The sequence below is a fragment of the Oncorhynchus masou genome, chromosome 16 (assembly GCF_036934945.1).
Source record: "Oncorhynchus masou masou isolate Uvic2021 chromosome 16, UVic_Omas_1.1, whole genome shotgun sequence".
Taxonomy (NCBI): Eukaryota; Metazoa; Chordata; class Actinopteri; order Salmoniformes; family Salmonidae; genus Oncorhynchus; species Oncorhynchus masou.
In genome coordinates, this window is record NC_088227.1 from 21645546 (window position 1) to 21662817 (window position 17272).

At 40.4% G+C, this 17272-nt stretch overlaps 1 protein-coding gene and 1 pseudogene across 1 annotated transcript; both read left to right on the forward strand.

The window, feature by feature from the left end:
- Window positions 1–1319: 1319 nt before the first annotated feature.
- Window positions 1320–5265, forward strand: thbd (thrombomodulin). Its single transcript, XM_064991141.1, has one exon. The coding sequence runs from the start codon at window positions 1505–1507 to the stop codon at window positions 3119–3121; it is 1617 nt and encodes a 538-aa protein (XP_064847213.1). The 5' UTR covers window positions 1320–1504; the 3' UTR covers window positions 3122–5265.
- Window positions 5266–13197: 7932 nt separating this feature from the next.
- On the forward strand, window positions 13198–14504 carry LOC135557291 (toll-like receptor 5; annotated as a pseudogene).
- Window positions 14505–17272: the final 2768 nt, after the last annotated feature.

The window sequence follows — 17272 nt, forward strand, 5'->3', positions numbered from 1 at the left end:
GGTGATCTTAGGCTTGTGTGCAGATGCTCGGCCATGGAAATCCATTTCATGAAACTCACGACGAACAGTTCTTGTGTTGACGTTGCTTTGGAAAATCGGTAGTGAGTGTTGCAACCGAGGACAGACAATTTGTATGTGCTAAGTGTTTCAGCACTCAGTGGTCACATTCTGTGAGCTTGTGAAGCTTACCACTTTGAGGCTGAACCATTGATGCTCCTAGAAGATTCCACTTCAATAACTGCACTTACAGTTGACTAGGGAAGCTCTAGCAGGGCAGAAATTTGACAAACTGACTTGTTGGAAAGTTGTCATCCTATGGCAGTGCCACGTTGAAAGTCACAGAGCTTTTCAGTACGGGCCATTCTACTGCCAGTGTTTTATCTATGGAGATTGCATGGCTGTGTGCTTGATTTTATACACCTGTCAGCAACGTGTGTGGCTTTATTATTGTTTATTTTTAAACTCTTATTTTACCAGGTAAATTGACTGAGAATACATTCTAATTTACAGCAACAGGATGAATGAGCCAATTTTTAAACTGGGGATTATTAGTTGGCAATGATGGTATGAGGGCCAGATTGGGAATTTAGCTGATATAGCCGAATCCACTAATTTGAAGGGGTGTCCACATACTTTTGGCCATGTAGTGTATGTTGTTCCTGAATATCAAGCATAATAAGATATTATTCTGAATTAATGTATTCAAATATAACCTAAAACGTGTTTAAATCACCTCACACGAAGAATGTGTTTGTCCTCGTGTCCTCGTGTTTATTTGCAATAACTCAGAATGTGCCATTTGGCTGCCCAATAGGCATTCTCATGAGAGAGAACCATGTAAACACAAGGAGAGAACTGAGCAAATTAGGCTGCATATCACTGAAAGATGTTATCTACGTTTTTGATGCCATTGATGTGTTTTCAATGGGTTTCTTATTTAAATGCTAGTTTTGCCATATTTGCGTAATTTGACTATAGCTTACTATAAATATACATTTCGTGTGTGTGTTGTGTGTGCACGTGTCAGTTCATTGTCTAGGTTTGATTTACATTTGGTTGAGTTGTCAACTAACGTGAATTCAACATGAAAAAAAATCGCCATGTTCGATTTAGTTAATGGTTGGGTGAAAATGTTACTTTTTGCAAATCTAATTAGTTTTCCACGTTGATTCAACCTCAACACATTGATATTTGGGGTTGAAATGAGATGGAAACAATGTTGATTCACCCAGCTGTTACCCAGTGGCTGGTTGTTTAGCATGATAGGCAGGTTCAGAGAGAACTTGTTTGTTCTTGGTCAGCAACTACGCCATCTACGCCAGAAAGGAACTTCCTTCCTTGATCAATCGAAGACATGGAGGTAGGCTTATATAAATGGGAGTTATCGGCAGTCTTAATGTTCATTCTGCAACTCAAGCCATACCTAATAGACGAGTAGCCTACATCTAAATTATATGCGATTTTTTATATTTAGTTTGAGGCGTATGAGATTGTTTAAAAAAAAATGGGGGATACAGTAGCAATACTCGTTGCCCTGACGTTCCTTTTGAGAGTGAACGGGGAAGCCCCCCTCGTCGGATACTGCATGGGGAAGCAGTGCTTTGCCGTTTTCCAGGACCAAGCAAACTTTGGAACCGCTCAAAAACGTTGTGAGGAAAATAATAATGGATATTTAATGACAGTTCGATCTTTGATATCACATAGCATCCTTTTAATATTACTTGGTATTCATACAGGAGATTATTGGATTGGTTTACATTTACCAAGCGGGCAATGCCCCGACAAAGAATCGTTTTTACGAGGGTACAGGTGGATAACTGGAGATAATGAAACCAAATTCCAGAACTGGGGGCGCTTTGAAGATGTCTGTTCTTCAAAATGTATTTCGGTATCAAAATACGACTTTGTGTGGAAGGAACAACCATGCGAAAGTAAAGTAGATGGATATATTTGTGAATATAAACTTGACAGTCCCTGCCAACATGTAATTGTAAAAGGGGACGAATCAGTTCTGTATGAGACTCCGTTGGGATTCAAGGGAGAGAACCTACTGACATTACCCCGCGGAACCACTGCAACGCTCAAATCCTTCGGGTCGAAGTATATCTGTCTATCTGAACAGTGGCTACAAGCACCGTGGGGTTGCGAGGTATTCAAAGGTGGCTGTGCGCATGACTGTTCCTCAGTTAATACTAAACCTGTATGCACCTGCCCACTTGGAAAAACTCTCCAGGACAATAACGTCACATGTGAAGATGCGCAAAATGACCCCTGCCTTGACTCAGGATGCGCACATCTCTGCCAAAAAAAAGATGACAGCTACACTTGCATGTGTCACCATGGGTATGCACTGGCAGAAGATGGGAAGCAGTGCAAAGACATTGATGATTGTATCGATAACAGGAAGTGCCCGGGACATAACATTAAGTGTGTCAATACTGTTGGTGGATTTAAATGCGAATGCCAGAAGGGATATGTGTTTGAAAATGACAACTGCGTCGATGAAGATGAATGCTTCATGGGTCCATGTGACCACGAATGCAGAAACACAATAGGCAGTTACAATTGCTCCTGTTGGGATGGATTCATAATAATGGCCGAAGACACCAACCGGTGCCAATTTGTTTGTTTAGCCGAGTGTTCCCCAGAATGTGACCCAAGTAAACCACATCATTGCAACTGTCCAAATGGTTACATACTCGATGACAAAAATGGGAAGTCAATTTGTGTTGACATAGATGAATGTGAGATGGATGAGTGCCATCATAATTGTACAAATACCTATGGAGGTTACCTGTGTTCTTGTGATGAGGGATTCGACTTGGTTGGTTTATATGATTGTGTTGAGAGAGAACCGTCAAATGTTTCAGGTTTTACCATACCATTTACACCATTTGTTAAGCATCCAACTGAGCGCCCTTCCACTGTAAAGGCTGGGGGTCTTCTTGGAATTATAGTATGCATTGTCATTGTTATTTTGGTGATGGTTGTACTTATTCACCTGATACTAAAACGTCGAGGTAATTTAGACATTGCTTTCGAAAGCCAAGATTTTGGTAATCACGATTTGCAACAAGTCACAATGGATAAGTACAAAACATTATCATTTGACAGACAGTAGATATAGGACAATCAATATTTTGTTGGATAACTTTGTCATTTTCATTGTCATTACCTTTTTACACGTCTGCAAAGGAGAATCAGATGTTTGAATGTTTTATATTTTTATTTCATGCAGTTGTAGTAAACCTATCATAAATGTAATGGCTCCATAAGCATCTCATTACTGAAAATGCAGACCTGTCTAAGTAACCAATAACAAAGTAGGCCTATAACTTGCAAATTATAATTTCTTCTTTTATATATACACTACCGTTCAAAAGTTTGAGGTCACTTAGAAATGTCCTTGTTTTTTAAAGAAAAGCACATGTTTTGTCCATTAAAATAACATAAAATTGATCAGAAATACAGTGTAGACATTGTTAATGTTGTAAATGACTATTGTAGCTGGAAACAGCAGATTTTTGATGGAAGATCTAAATAGGCGTACAGAGGCCCATTATCAGCAACCATCACTCCTGTGTTCTAATGGCATGTTGTGTTAGTTATTCCAAGTTTATCATTTTAAAAGGCTAATTGATCATTTAAAAACCCCTTTTGCAATTATGTTAGCACAGCTGAAAACTGTTGTACTGATTAAAGAAGCAATAAAACTGTCTTTCTTTAGACTAGTTGAGTATCTGGAGCTTCAGCATTTGTGGGTTCGATTACAGGCTCAAAATGGCCAGAAACAAATAACTTTCTTCTGAAACTCATCAGTCTATTCTTGTTCTGAGAAATGAAGGCTAGTCCATGCGAGAAATTGCCAAGAAACTGAAGATCTCGTACAACACTGTGTACTACTCCCTTCACAGAACAGCTCAAACTGGCTCTAACCAGAAGAGAAAGTGGAGTGGGAGGCCCTGGTGCACAACTGAGCAAGAGGACAAGTACATTAGAGTGTCTAGTTTGAGAAACAGATGCCTCACAAGTCCTCAATTGGCAGCTTCATTAAATAGTACCAGAAAAACACCAGTCTTTAATGAAGCTGTAAATAGTCATTTACAACATTAACAATGTCTACACTGTGTATCTGATCAATTTGATGTTATTTTAAAGGAAAAAATGTGCTTTTCTTTCAAAAACAAGGACATTTCTAAGTGACCCCAAACTTTTGAACGGTAGTGTATATTAAATTGTCATTATTTGTGCGTCTTTTACGTTCTCACCACAATACCCAATCTTTTGTGAAGTGTGACCCCTTGTGGACTCTGAAAGAGGTTGCTTTCTGATGACGCTTATTTATCCTTATCGCTTAATAGTCAGCACCTTTTTCTTTGACTATAGCAAGGTTTCCAATCAATTGGCGACAGATTTTCGTGTGAATATTCTAGAATCTGCATAAGGAAAAATATCTGCATTTTCCCACTAGTGGTATTTTACCGCCTGCATTGCTTGCTGTTTGGTGTTTTAGGCTGGGTTTCTGTACAGCACTTTGAGATATCAGCTGATGTAAGAAGGGCTATATAAATTCACTTGCCTGGCCAATTGTAAGCCGCCCTATGGGACTCCCAATCACGGACGGTTGTAATACAGCCTGGAATCGAACCGGGGTCTGTAGTGACGCCTCTAGCACTGAGATCAAATCGAACCAGGGTCTGTAGTGATTTGATCTCAGTGCTAGAGGCGTCACTACAGACTTCTGCTGTGGCTGCATCACAGTAAATGCTGTACAGCCACAGCAGATGTCGGATTGACCATGCAGAGCCTTTAAGGCTAATGCCATCATACTGTAGGCCAGTGGTTCACAACTCCAGTCCTCGAGTAAGCACAACAGTAGACAGTTTTATTGTAGCCCAGGACAAGTACACCTGATTCAACTTGTCACTTAATGAACGGTGCAGAATTATTATTTTTTTCCCTTTACTAAAGATGGCTACATTGGTCCAGTAATACAGGACTATTAAAGGCCCAGTGCACTACTTTTGTGAAAAAAACATATGTATTACTATTTTTTATTTATTCCGATTTTTTAGGGGGTGCTGCAGCACCCTCAGGACCCCTACTTCCTGCTGATATGGGTTATTATATCAATATTTGCACACACAATGTTTGCACTGCTATTTCTCATGTAATTAATTTTACTGACAAAAAGTTAACACACATATGGAACGAACAAATGATCTGTCCACATTTATAAAATTGTACCAAAACTTCCTGTTTTCATTACAGCTGTCAGGATTTGTATTTGTTTTTAAGGTAGGACTTTGCTCGCATAAAAACATGGTTATAGGTACACATATAATCCATAGTAGATGTCTTCAGACTCAATAGTGGAAAACAGTGGAAAACAGACCCAAACAGACCCGTGCTGGTTCGGATCCGAGAGACCCGTTCACATCCGAGAGTAAGAGAGATAAAGAAACCTCCAACTGAAACAATAGTTGTCTACCTCACGGTTCAGCTGCCGGAGATTTGAGCAATAAATGTATCAAGGCATGGCATGCATATAGGCCTAGGAGTCCAACGTATATTATTCATATTTTAAAAAAATTAAAAAACATATTAAAGGAGACAAGTTTAGGCCTAGCCCTGGAGAGACCGAGAGAAAGATAGAGATATGCCTGCACCATGTTCCCGACATCAACATGGATTTCTTTATTGTCAGATAGGCTACTACTGCTATACAGATACATATAGGCGTACAGAAGGAGGCTAATTCGTTAATTTTCGAATATAGAATATATTTTATATAAGATAAGCATTATATTGTTAGATTAAGGGAGTAGGCTCACTCTGGTAGTCCTAAAACATTCTTCCTCACATCAAGTTCAACTGTCGGAGTCAGTTAGAGTGCAGGTGCATACTGCCTTCATAGCCCTGCTGTAGGTACTGTAAGCCTAATAATATCCATACCACACCAAACCTTCACAAAAGTTGCTTACTTTGGATATTACCCTAATAAAGTTAAGTCAGTGTTTATCGGGAAAATACGAACAGGGTATTATATTGCAGCATTAAATTCATTACCAACAAAGGCATACCAAACAAATGACAGTAATTGGCTAATGCTATTTATTTTTACAACATTTTTACTTTTAACCTTAAACTAAATATGGAGCACAAAATTAAATAAAGAACTTAATTTAGCCCATTAAACTTTCTCAACAAAATACCTTTTGCATAGGCTATTTAAATTATTAAATGTGCCTACAATAATACTAAACATAATAAAAAATGATGATTTACAATAGTAATATGACTAAACAATTGATAATAAATACCAAAATAAATACATGAAAGATAGAAAATTGCATCAAACCTCACACTGTCCATTTGGCCGCCCCAATGTTCTTTGTCCACTACAAACACTTGTCCCAAGAGACATTCACCTTGTCGGCTTCTTTTCACTATACTCTTTGTCCTCAAACTTTTGTCTTACTTAAATAACAAAAACTATTCCATCTAACTAATCAATAGTAGCCTAGGCCAGGGTTAATTGCACATACTCAGGAAAATTATATCTGACCGAATTTAGGACCTGGACACAATCGGATTCAGGACATTTATTGGGACCTCTTCGTCTGCAGACAGGGTATCACGGCTCTCTGTATCCAAGGACAGAAAACATCACAAAGAAACAGGCAGCATTATACTCACATTAGACAGCACTGAATATTATGTTACTATATCTCTTTTTTCCTCAATTTTTCACTCTAGGGACTGAAACTGTAGAATATTTTCATAACGTCCTCCCACAAAGGTACCTGCTCCAGAGTAGCCTACTCTCCCTTCTCTGGCAGCTGGAACTGCTAGCTAATCCTTTCATCTTCTCCCATGGCTGTTAGCTAGCTACCTACGTTAGCTATAAATGCATTTTGATTTACAACGATAAATACATCAAGATAGCTAGCTAACTAGCCTAACATGAAGTTAGCTAGCTAGCAATATTTAATTATTTTGGCTAACTTAAACTCACCCCATTCCGTACAAATGTGCGCAACCGCAACATTCAAACGAGGCTACAAAGAAAATGAATGGGACTGTAACGACTGTGTTGACGTCAAAATCAGGGGTGTGAACTCGGTTTCTATTCAAGCGTGATCGACATGGTAATGGCTCTATAGTATTGGAGAAAAGTTAAAAAAATGGACCCTCCGTTACATCTAGACGTGTCATGCCGTAGCGTACAGCACGCATAAAGAAACTATTTCTGTCTTACAATCTCTCTCCACCAGGTGTAGCAATTCTATCATCCTTTAAAAACAAGAAATGGACAGTGACAGGGGTAAGGGGGGGATACCTAGTCATTTTTTGCGTCTTCATCGCATGCGATCATCATTCTCAAAGCCGCTGTTTACTTCTAAGATCACTTTAGCACCGCCCTAAAAACCCGATTCAATTCGACACAAACCTTCAATTTTCCCACACAACATCTCTCCTTCTCACTATCACGCATTAGTTTCGCTTCCCCGCCCGCCATTTTTAAAAAGACCCGACGGGGCTCATTGCCTGCTTGAATTATGCAGAACCGTCAGCGTTTAGGTCATGTAATTGATTCTGTTGGAAAGGGGAGAAATTGTGCTTTACAATGGTATTGACATTACAGATGATCTGGAAGTATTACGTTTTGGGTCGCTAAAATAAGGGCAATTGTATGGACCAAGGCGATGTATGGGTTTACGTTAACTATACAGTATGTAATGTTAGGTCATTTGAATTAGCCTGCACACATAGTTCCTGTAGCTATCATTTTCAAAAATATATGTAAGTACTTGAATAGGTTCTCCCACTGCCTCCCTTTTCTGGGTCCTTAGAAAAGGGAAATAACAGACAATCTTCCGGAAGTTTCCGGTGGTAGCAAAATTCAGCCAGCCATGTAGAGGATTGGAGGACTTCCACCAGACTGACTCTGGTCTTCCAGCGTGGTGCCTGTGGTTGCTAGGTGATTTGTGACGCAACTGCAATCCCTCTGTATTACCAGAGTGTCTATTTAATAAAAACCTCAAAGTTCCATTGTGGGGCCAAAAGTATCCTTCAAAGTTCCATAATGGGGCCAAAATGGCAGCCATCTTGGTCAGGGAGTAATCCAAAACCAGTATTATTGGAATCAAATCAAATTTGTCACATACGCAGTATACAACTGGTGTAGACTTTACCGTGAAATGCTTGCTCAAGAGCCCTTCCCAACAATGCAAAGGTTAAAAATAAAATAGTAACACGAGGAATAATTTTGGGGCTTCACCATGTTTCATTGAAATGTACAGCTGTGTGTCATCCGCATAGCAGTGAAAGTTAACATTATGTTTTCGAATGACATCCCCAAGAGGTAAAATATATAGTGAAAACAATAGTGGCCCTAAAACAGAACTTTAAGGAAGACCGAAATTTACAGTTGATTTGTCAGAGGACAAGCCATTCACAGAGACAAACTGATATCTTTCCGACAGATAAGATCTAAACCAGGCCAGAACTTGTCTGTGTAGACCAATTTGGGTTTCCAATCTCTCCAAACGAATGTGGTGATCGATGGTATCAAAAGCAGCACTAAGGTCTAGGAGCACGTGGACAGATGCAGAGCCTCGGTCTGATGCCATTAAAAGGTCAAAAGGTCATTTACCACCTTCACAAGAGCAGTCTCAGTGCTATGATGGGGTCTAAAACCAGATTGAAGCATTTCGTATACATTGTTTGTCTTCAGGAAGGCAGTGAGTTGCTGCGCAACAGCCTTTTCTAAAGATTTTGAGAGGAATGGAAGATTCGATATAGCCTAATAGTTTTTTATATTTTCTGGGTCAAGGTTTGGCTTTTCAAGAGAGGCTTTATTACTGCCACTTTTAGTGAGTTTGGTACACATCCGGTGGATAGAGAGCCGTTTATTATGTTCAGCAGAGAAGGGCCAAGCACAGGAAGCAGCTCTTTCAGTAGTTTAGTTGGAATAGGGTCCAGTATGCAGCTTGAAGGTTTAGAGGCCATGATTATTTTCATCATTGTGTCAAGAGATATAGTACTAAAACACTTGAGTGTCTCTCTTGATCCTAGGTCCTGGCAGAGTTCTGCAGACTCAGGACAACTGAGCTTTGAAGGAATACACAGATTTAAAGAGGAGTCTGTAATTTGCTTTCTAATAATCATGATCTTTCCCTCAAAGAAGTTCATGAATTTATTACTGCTGAAGTGAAAGCCATCCTCACTTGGGGAATGCTGCTTTTTAGTTAGCTTTCCTCAATTAAGTTGGAAAAATAGGATGATCGAGCAGCAGTAAGGGCTCTTCGACACTGCACGGTACTGTCTTTCCAAGCTAGTCGGAAGACTTCCGGTTTGGTGTGGCGCCATTTCCGTTCCAATTTTCTGGAAGCTTGCTTCAGAGCTTGGGTATTTTCTGTATACCAGGGAGCTAGTTTCTTATGAGAAATGTTTTTAGTTTTTAGGGGTGAAACTCTATCTAGGGTATTGCACAGTTAGGTGGTTAACTGAAGTCTTTGGGTAGGCAGAGGGAGTCTGGAAGGGCATCAAGGAATCTTTGTGTTGTCTGTGAATTTATAGCACGACTTTTGATGCTCCTTGGTTGGGGTCTGAGCAGATTATTTGTTGCAATTGCAAACGTAATAAAATGGTGGTCCGATAGTCCAGGATTATGAGGAAAAACATTAAGATCCACAACATTTATTCCATGGGACAAAACTAGGTCCAGAGTATGACTGTGACAGTGAGTAGGTCCAGAGACATGTTGGACAAAACCCACTGAGTCGATGATGGCTAGGAAAGCCCTTTGGAGTGGGTCTGTGGACTTTTCCATGTGAATATTAAAGTCACCAAAAATTTGAATATTATCTGCTATGACTACAAGGTCCGATAGGAATTCAGGGAACTCAATAAGGAACACTGTATATGGCCCAGAAGGCCTGTAAATAGTAGCTATAAAAAGTGATTGAGTAGGATGCATAGATTTCATGACTAGAAGCTCAAAAGACAAAAACGTCATTTTTTTTTGTAAATTGAAATTTGCTATCGTAAATGTTAGCAACACCTCCGCCTTTGCGGGATGCATGGGGGATATGGTCACTAGTGTAACCAGGAGGTGAGGCCTCATTTAACTCAATAAATTCATCAGGCCAAACACATCAAGATTATGATCAGTGATTAGTTCATTGACTATAATTGCCTTTGAAGTATGGAATCTAACATTAAGTAGCCCTATTTTGAGATGTGAGGTATCACGATCTCTTTCAATAATGACAGGAATGGAGGAGATCTTTATCCTAGTGAGATTGCTAAGGCGAACACCGCCATATCTTATCACAGCACTGGCAAACCATGGTTAACCGACTCCCTGACCAAGATGGCTGACCTTTATCAGAATGGTCCACGGCCATTCTAGTATTCTAATTCCAAATTTATGGGAGTGGGTCTTTATGTAGCCCAGGTTATTGGATTGTATACTACCATATTGAGTTTTGAGACAAGTTTCCCTGGTTCTACACATTTAATTAGCATAATGTGTAATAGCAATGTAATGCATTGAAAGCTACAGAATTTCGATTGGACATGATGAACTTCTACAACTTTGCAATGTCAGCTCATTGGTGGTCTGTAAAGCACAAATGTTGCCGTTATTTGGGAAATTGACAACGTTGACACAGAGGGAAAACATTTTTTTCCCTTTGTGTTTCAAGAGGACGGTTTGAACTTGTAAGACCACTGGACTAATAAAAACTGAATTTGAAGTCAGTCAGATTATTGTGTAATTAACTCTCAAACATGGTTGCATAAGAACGTGACAGTCAGTTTCAGGGGAGGAGTTAATGAAAAACAGTGCTTTGAGTTACAGTATCTGCGACGGGAGTAGCCTATCCGGTAAATAGGCTCACAGGCTCAACGCATATTTAGGTAAGCCACAACTATTACCTTTAGCTTACTGTTTACTCTAAGTGCATAATTGTGTGTAGTTGTTGATAGATATCAGAGAACATTGTTTTGGGTGTCGTAGTTCACTTCAATTAGATTATAGGCCTATGCCTACTTGAATGGTTACATTGCCCAAAGACAACTTTACTCATTGATGCACCAGTCTGCAACAATTGCTGTCATATTAAGACCTCACAGTTCTTTAGATGACAACTTTATTAAATGTCAAATAATTGTAGCCTTATTAAGTACATTTAAAGGGGAAAACCGGGATTGGTAGGCCTACATCCATTTTCTGATTCTTGAAGATTATACTGTATTTTATAAATTACTCACAAGCTTAGTTGTCTTACCCCATCAGAACCCAAAATAAATAGCTTCAAAACATGGTTAAAACTGTAATTACAATGTCATTAATGGTCAGTCCTTGCATTCATAGTACCCTCTATTTGAGAGTGGTTACATTTCTCCAGCCCCATCCCTCAGTTGTTTGCCAAAAGAGTGTGACAGTTTTTGAATCTCAGATTGCCCCTTTAAAACAATTTTACTGGCCACATAATAGGTCTCATGATTATCGTTCAGCCACATCAAACGAGGCCATAGTTATATTGCCAGAGGCACTCTCTTGTGACACCTGACGAGAGTAAGGCTGTGTACCCAGCACACAAATAAAGTCTTTTCATTATCAGATTGGGACAGAAACTGTGGACTATGGATCTTTCAAAGAGACAATTAAACGTGAATTCGCTATAGCCAAGGATGTCTCATCTGAAGCGGATACTCTAAGACTGATACAGCCAACAAATTCATTTATGGACTGTAGCCCTGTAATATCATAACAATCATTTAAATTATTTTGTAATAATTTGCATTATTTTCTACTTCTGTCAGGGGGATGATGAGGAACCTTATACTGCTGGCTATCTTTAGAGTCTATCTGCAGGTGGTGAAATACACCCCAACATGCCCACTATATTGCTCTATAGCAGCTTGCACCAGCCAGTCTCTACATCAGGTCCCTCTGCTGCCAGACATTACCATTGTGTATATGAGTGGAAACTACAGTAAGATCAATGAGACATCCTTCTCTGGGCTTGAAGGATTAAAGGAACTGGACCTCAGTTGGCAACGAGTAAATTGGCTTATTGTAAGAACTAACACCTTTCAAAGGCTGGCAAACTTGGCAACGCTCTATTTAGGACATAACTCAGGTTTACAGATTGAATCAAATGGGTTTGTGGGACTGTCGAACCTGAACTCTCTCTCTAAATAATTGTGACCTGACTGAATCTGTGTTACAAGGTGACTATCTCAGACCACTGGTCTCCTTGGTATCACTAGATCTGTATGGTAACCAGATGAAAGGAATTCAACCTGCACTGTACTTTGTGAACATGACAGATTTCCAAAAGCTAAATGTTGCCCTAAACAAGATGAAAAGCTTATGTGAAGTTGATTTGCTTGGCTTTCAAGGCAAACACTTTCAGCTACTTGACTTGAGCAGCATCCAACTAAATAGTATGACTCAATGTGGCTTTGACTGGAAAATATGCAGAAATCCCTTACGGAACATGTCCATGGAGATACTTGACTTACCGTCCAATGGATTCAATGTGGACAAGGCAAAACTGTTTTTCAGTGCAATCCGAGGGACCAAAACTCCCCATCTTATTCTGGAACACAGCACCATGGGAAAATCATTTTGTTTCAGCGACGTCAAAGACCCAGACAGGAAACATTGAGGGCTTCAAGAATAGTGGTGTCAAGATTCTAGATTTGTCCAAATGCTTTATTTGTACTTTGCAATATGCAGTATTCAGTCCACTGAGAGAGGTACAGGACATAACAATAGCCCAAAACAAAATGAACAAGATTGAGTTTTCTGGCCTTCTACAATGGCTGGAACTGTCACACAATCTTATAGGGGAAATCTATTCTTACACATTTGAAAATCTACCCAGTATTTTAGAACTAGATTTATCTTACAACCATATTGGTGCATTGGGATATCAGGCATTTGCAGGACTTCCACACCTGCAAGTCATTGATCTTACAGAAAACTTTGTGATCTAGGTACAAATGGTTACCTTGCACCACTCCCAAACATCCAACTTCTTTGTTTGACTGATAATAAGATCACATCCTTAGAAGGCCTTGCTGGCTTTGCTGATAGTACGATCATACTTAATATTCAAAACAACAGGTTAACTAATTTAGAGGATGTATATATACAATGTTTTAGCTCAATTAATGCACATTAAGCTTCTCTGGTATGGTAACAACTTCAAAAAGTGGTGTACCGTTAACAATAATATTTCAGTGCCAGCTGTGAGCTATTTAAAGCTGCGTGAGCTAAGGAACATCGCTCTGCAGGTGATATGGGCACGGGGAGAGTGTTTGCATGTTTTTAAAAATCTTGGCAACCTTTTTAGTCTGGATTTAAGCTTGAACTCCCTGCAGGCTCTCCCAGATGGTATATTTAAAGGCCTGATCTCTCTGGAAGAGATGAGATCTCCACTTCAACTTCCTCACATACCTCCAACCAGACATTTTCCCAGAGACTCTCAAAACACTTCACCTCTCTTACAATTCCTGGCCTCTCCTGACCCAGCGGCTTTCCATTCTCTCAGCTGAATCAACCTGTATAGGAATCGATTCCACTGTGACTGCGGCCTGGAGGACTTTCTGACGTGGCTGATCAGGACTAACGTGCCTTTTCCAGACCCTGGCGTGGATGAATTCAGCTGTGATTTTTCCTCAAATCTCCATGGCATCAGCCTGTTGAACTAGATCAGTCATATCGTGTGAGTAGAATGACGAGGGGCTGGTTCAGGAGCTGAGGCTCTCGCTCTTCGTCTGCTCAGTCCTGTTCACCATCGGAACGATCGTTTTAGCCCTGTCTCCGTGGATACCTCTTCGAAGTTTACAAAAAGGTGATCGTCAGAATCCTGGAGGGCCCTAGGAAGGATCATCCTGCTGGTAGGCCCCGGTAGGATGCTTACTTATGCTTCAGCAACAATGAATACAAGTGGGTAGAAACTGCCCTGTTGAAGAAGCTTGACTTTCAGTTGGCGGAGTGCAACATCCTCCACTGCTGCTTCGAGGCCAGAGACTTCATCCCAGGTGAAGATCACCTGTCCAACATCAGGGACTCCATATGGGGGAGCAGGAAGACTGTGTGTATCGTATCTAAAGAGTTCCTTAAGGACGGCTGGTGCCTAGAGGCCTTTGCCCTGGCTCCGAGCAGGATGCTGGAGGAGCTCAGAGATTTTCTCATCATGGTGATCGTGGGGAAAGTCCCCCATTACGGACTGATGAAATGCGAAGCCATTAGGACCTTTCTCCAGAATAGGGAGTATCTACAGCGACCGGAGGACACACAGGACATAGAATGGTTTTATGAGAAGCTACAGCGACCGGAGGACACACAGGACATAGAATGGTTTTATGAGAAGCTTATGTCCAAGATTCTTAACGACAGGAAGATCAAAAAGGACACAGCCAAAGATAACAATGGTGATATCACACTTATAAATATGCAAGCAGTTGGAACTTAAAGATGCACTCTCCAACTTTTGTATAATTTCAGGCAGCAGTTTTGAAAGTGGTGCTCACATTTTTTTTCTTACTATATGTTACAAACACAGGAGGCTGCTGAGTGGAGAACGGCTCATAATAATGTCCAGAATGAAGCAAATGGAATGGCTAGAAACACATGAAAACCAACGCTGGGCCAAATGCCAATTTGAACTATGGGACTCCCAAGCACAGCCAGTTGTGATACAGCCTGGATTCGAACCAGGGTGTCTGTAGTGACACCTCAAGCACTGAAATGCAGTGCTTTAGACCTCTGCGCCACTCGGGAGCCCGTTCACTGCATTGTGAACTGTATTTTGAAATATGACATCATTTTTTGACTGTACAACATAAATCATTGTTACCATATTGATTACAGTCAAAACACAAGCATTTTCGCTACACCCGCAATAACATCTGCTAAACACGTGTATGTGACCAATTTAAATTGCATTTGAATGGAGAGGGTCCTCTGTATTTTGGCATAGCTCATTTTTTTTACCACTAGATGGTAGTCTCAACCTGTATTCACCAATCTTGGTCCTGTGAAATATGACCTGTTTAGTGTGTTTTATAGTGTGTAAGTTGCAATTCTCTCCTATTATACATTTACACATTGTAAGAATTGTGTTACTTTGAATTAAAACCATTAACACTTCAACAGCACTACTCTTATAAATTTGAATCATTCTGTGAACTTTTATACTGTATGCATTCTTTTACTTGTTCAGTCAACCTATCTCCTCCCTATTTCCTCAATATAGAGTGTATGTCTGAAAACAGGATGCCACTGAACAGAGAAACTTCCTTCTGTAAGTAATTTTAAAAAATTTAATTCAGATCCCCATTAGCTGTTGCTGATGCAGCAGCAACTCTATCTGGGATCCAAGTAAGGAGGAGCTGAGAATCAACTCATCCTCTCTCAGCAGTCACAGTGTTTGGGACTTGCGTACGGAAACCTCTCCTGACCTGTGGTAATTAACACCACACATGTTTAGACCTCTATTTTCAAGGACCCTAGAACTCAATTTAAAAAGATTAGCAAATATTTACCAAGTAAATAAACTGCAGGTCTCCCTTTTCAAGTTATTTCAGGGATACGTAGTATTTGTGGAACACAGGCGCACGCCGGTCAGATTACCCTCACAAGAAAATGTAATAAACACTGCCCCCTAACCATAGCCAATATTTGGCCTCTGTTAAAACAAATATAATATACCTTCCGTGCAAGCTGAAGTGAAATCCATTGACCGGAGTGGCCAATCTACATTGAGCTGCCCTGGTGTATGAAGGCACCCATGGTGGAGACCTAAGACCAGGGAACACAGAACATCCAGTCTGGGTCGTATGAAGCCCATCAGTTCAGTATAACAGGAGCTCTCATGCAAATCCCTCTAACGCCTCACTTTCCCCCTTGGTGGTTAAACTTACGCAATGTGTTTTTAAGGGTTTGCTTGTAGGTTTGTATGGTGTTTGTGTGTAGGGGATTTGGGAGGGCAGGGGTGGGTGGGCAGATACATAGGGGCAATTCCACGAGAACGGAATTACGCTGAGACTCGGATATTTTACTTTAAAATGTATGCCAATTTAAGAATCTAAGTCAGTGTAATTCTGTTACCATGGAATTGCCCATATCAAAACAGAGGTCAGTAGAGATGTACAGTGGTACCTTTGATTTGTATCTCTATTTCGGAAGGGGATAAGGGAAAATAATATTGAAACATTTCCATTTAAAGTCAAAGAGGCCTGTTCCTTCCAGTTTTCTGTACTTGCTGACTGCAGAAACATTTAGGCACTGGTAGCCTACCCAACCCAGGTTAGAGGCCCTGTGGTAGTAAATGAGTTGATGGAGCATCTACAGTCAACTTCTCTGAGTGCTGTCTGTCCTCGGAGAGAAAGACGGGCCTGAGTGGCCATCATGAGCATGGAGTTTTAATAGAGCATAACTGCTTTCCCATCTACCCCTGGGGCTCCGGCTGTAAGTGTTTGGTACAGGGACGTATCTTATGTTCCCGCCAGAGGATCAGCCTTCACATTCCAGAAAGGAAAGGAAAGGCAGGGAAGGGGAGAGGACCTATTTCCCAATTGACCCTTCGGAAACAGGTGTTTTCTGCACTTGAAACACTGGTGTAGCCTTGCCAGCGTGAGGAGAGAGAGAGAGCAGAGGGATAAAGGATTATGATATTATTCCTGCCTCCGTCACCTGTTTTTCTAGCTATATCTCACCTACAGTTTAAAGTTCTACATTATATGGGACTGCAAGAGCAGCCAACTTTATGAAAATAAGTGCATTTTTGATACCAGGAAGTTTATATACATTGCATGGCAAAAGTATTCATCCCCCTTGGCGATTTTTCCCATTTTGTTGCATTACAACCTGTAATTTAAATGTATTTAAATGTAAAACTTGGATTTCATGTAACAGACATACACAAAATAGTCCAAATTGGTGAAGTGAAATGAAAAAAAAGAGGTGTGCGCATATGTATTCACCTATGAAGCCCCTAAATAAGATCTGTTGCAACCAATTACCTTCAGAAGTCAAATAATTAGATACATAAAGTCCACCTGTGTGCAATGTAAGTGTCACACGATCTTAGTATATATACACCTGTTCTGAAAGGCCCCAGAGTCTGCAACACCACTAAGCAAGGGGCACCACCAAGCAAGCGGCACCATGAAGACCAAGGAGCTCTCCAAACAAAAGAACTCTGATGATCTTTGCCTGATAAATGGTTACATTGTAACC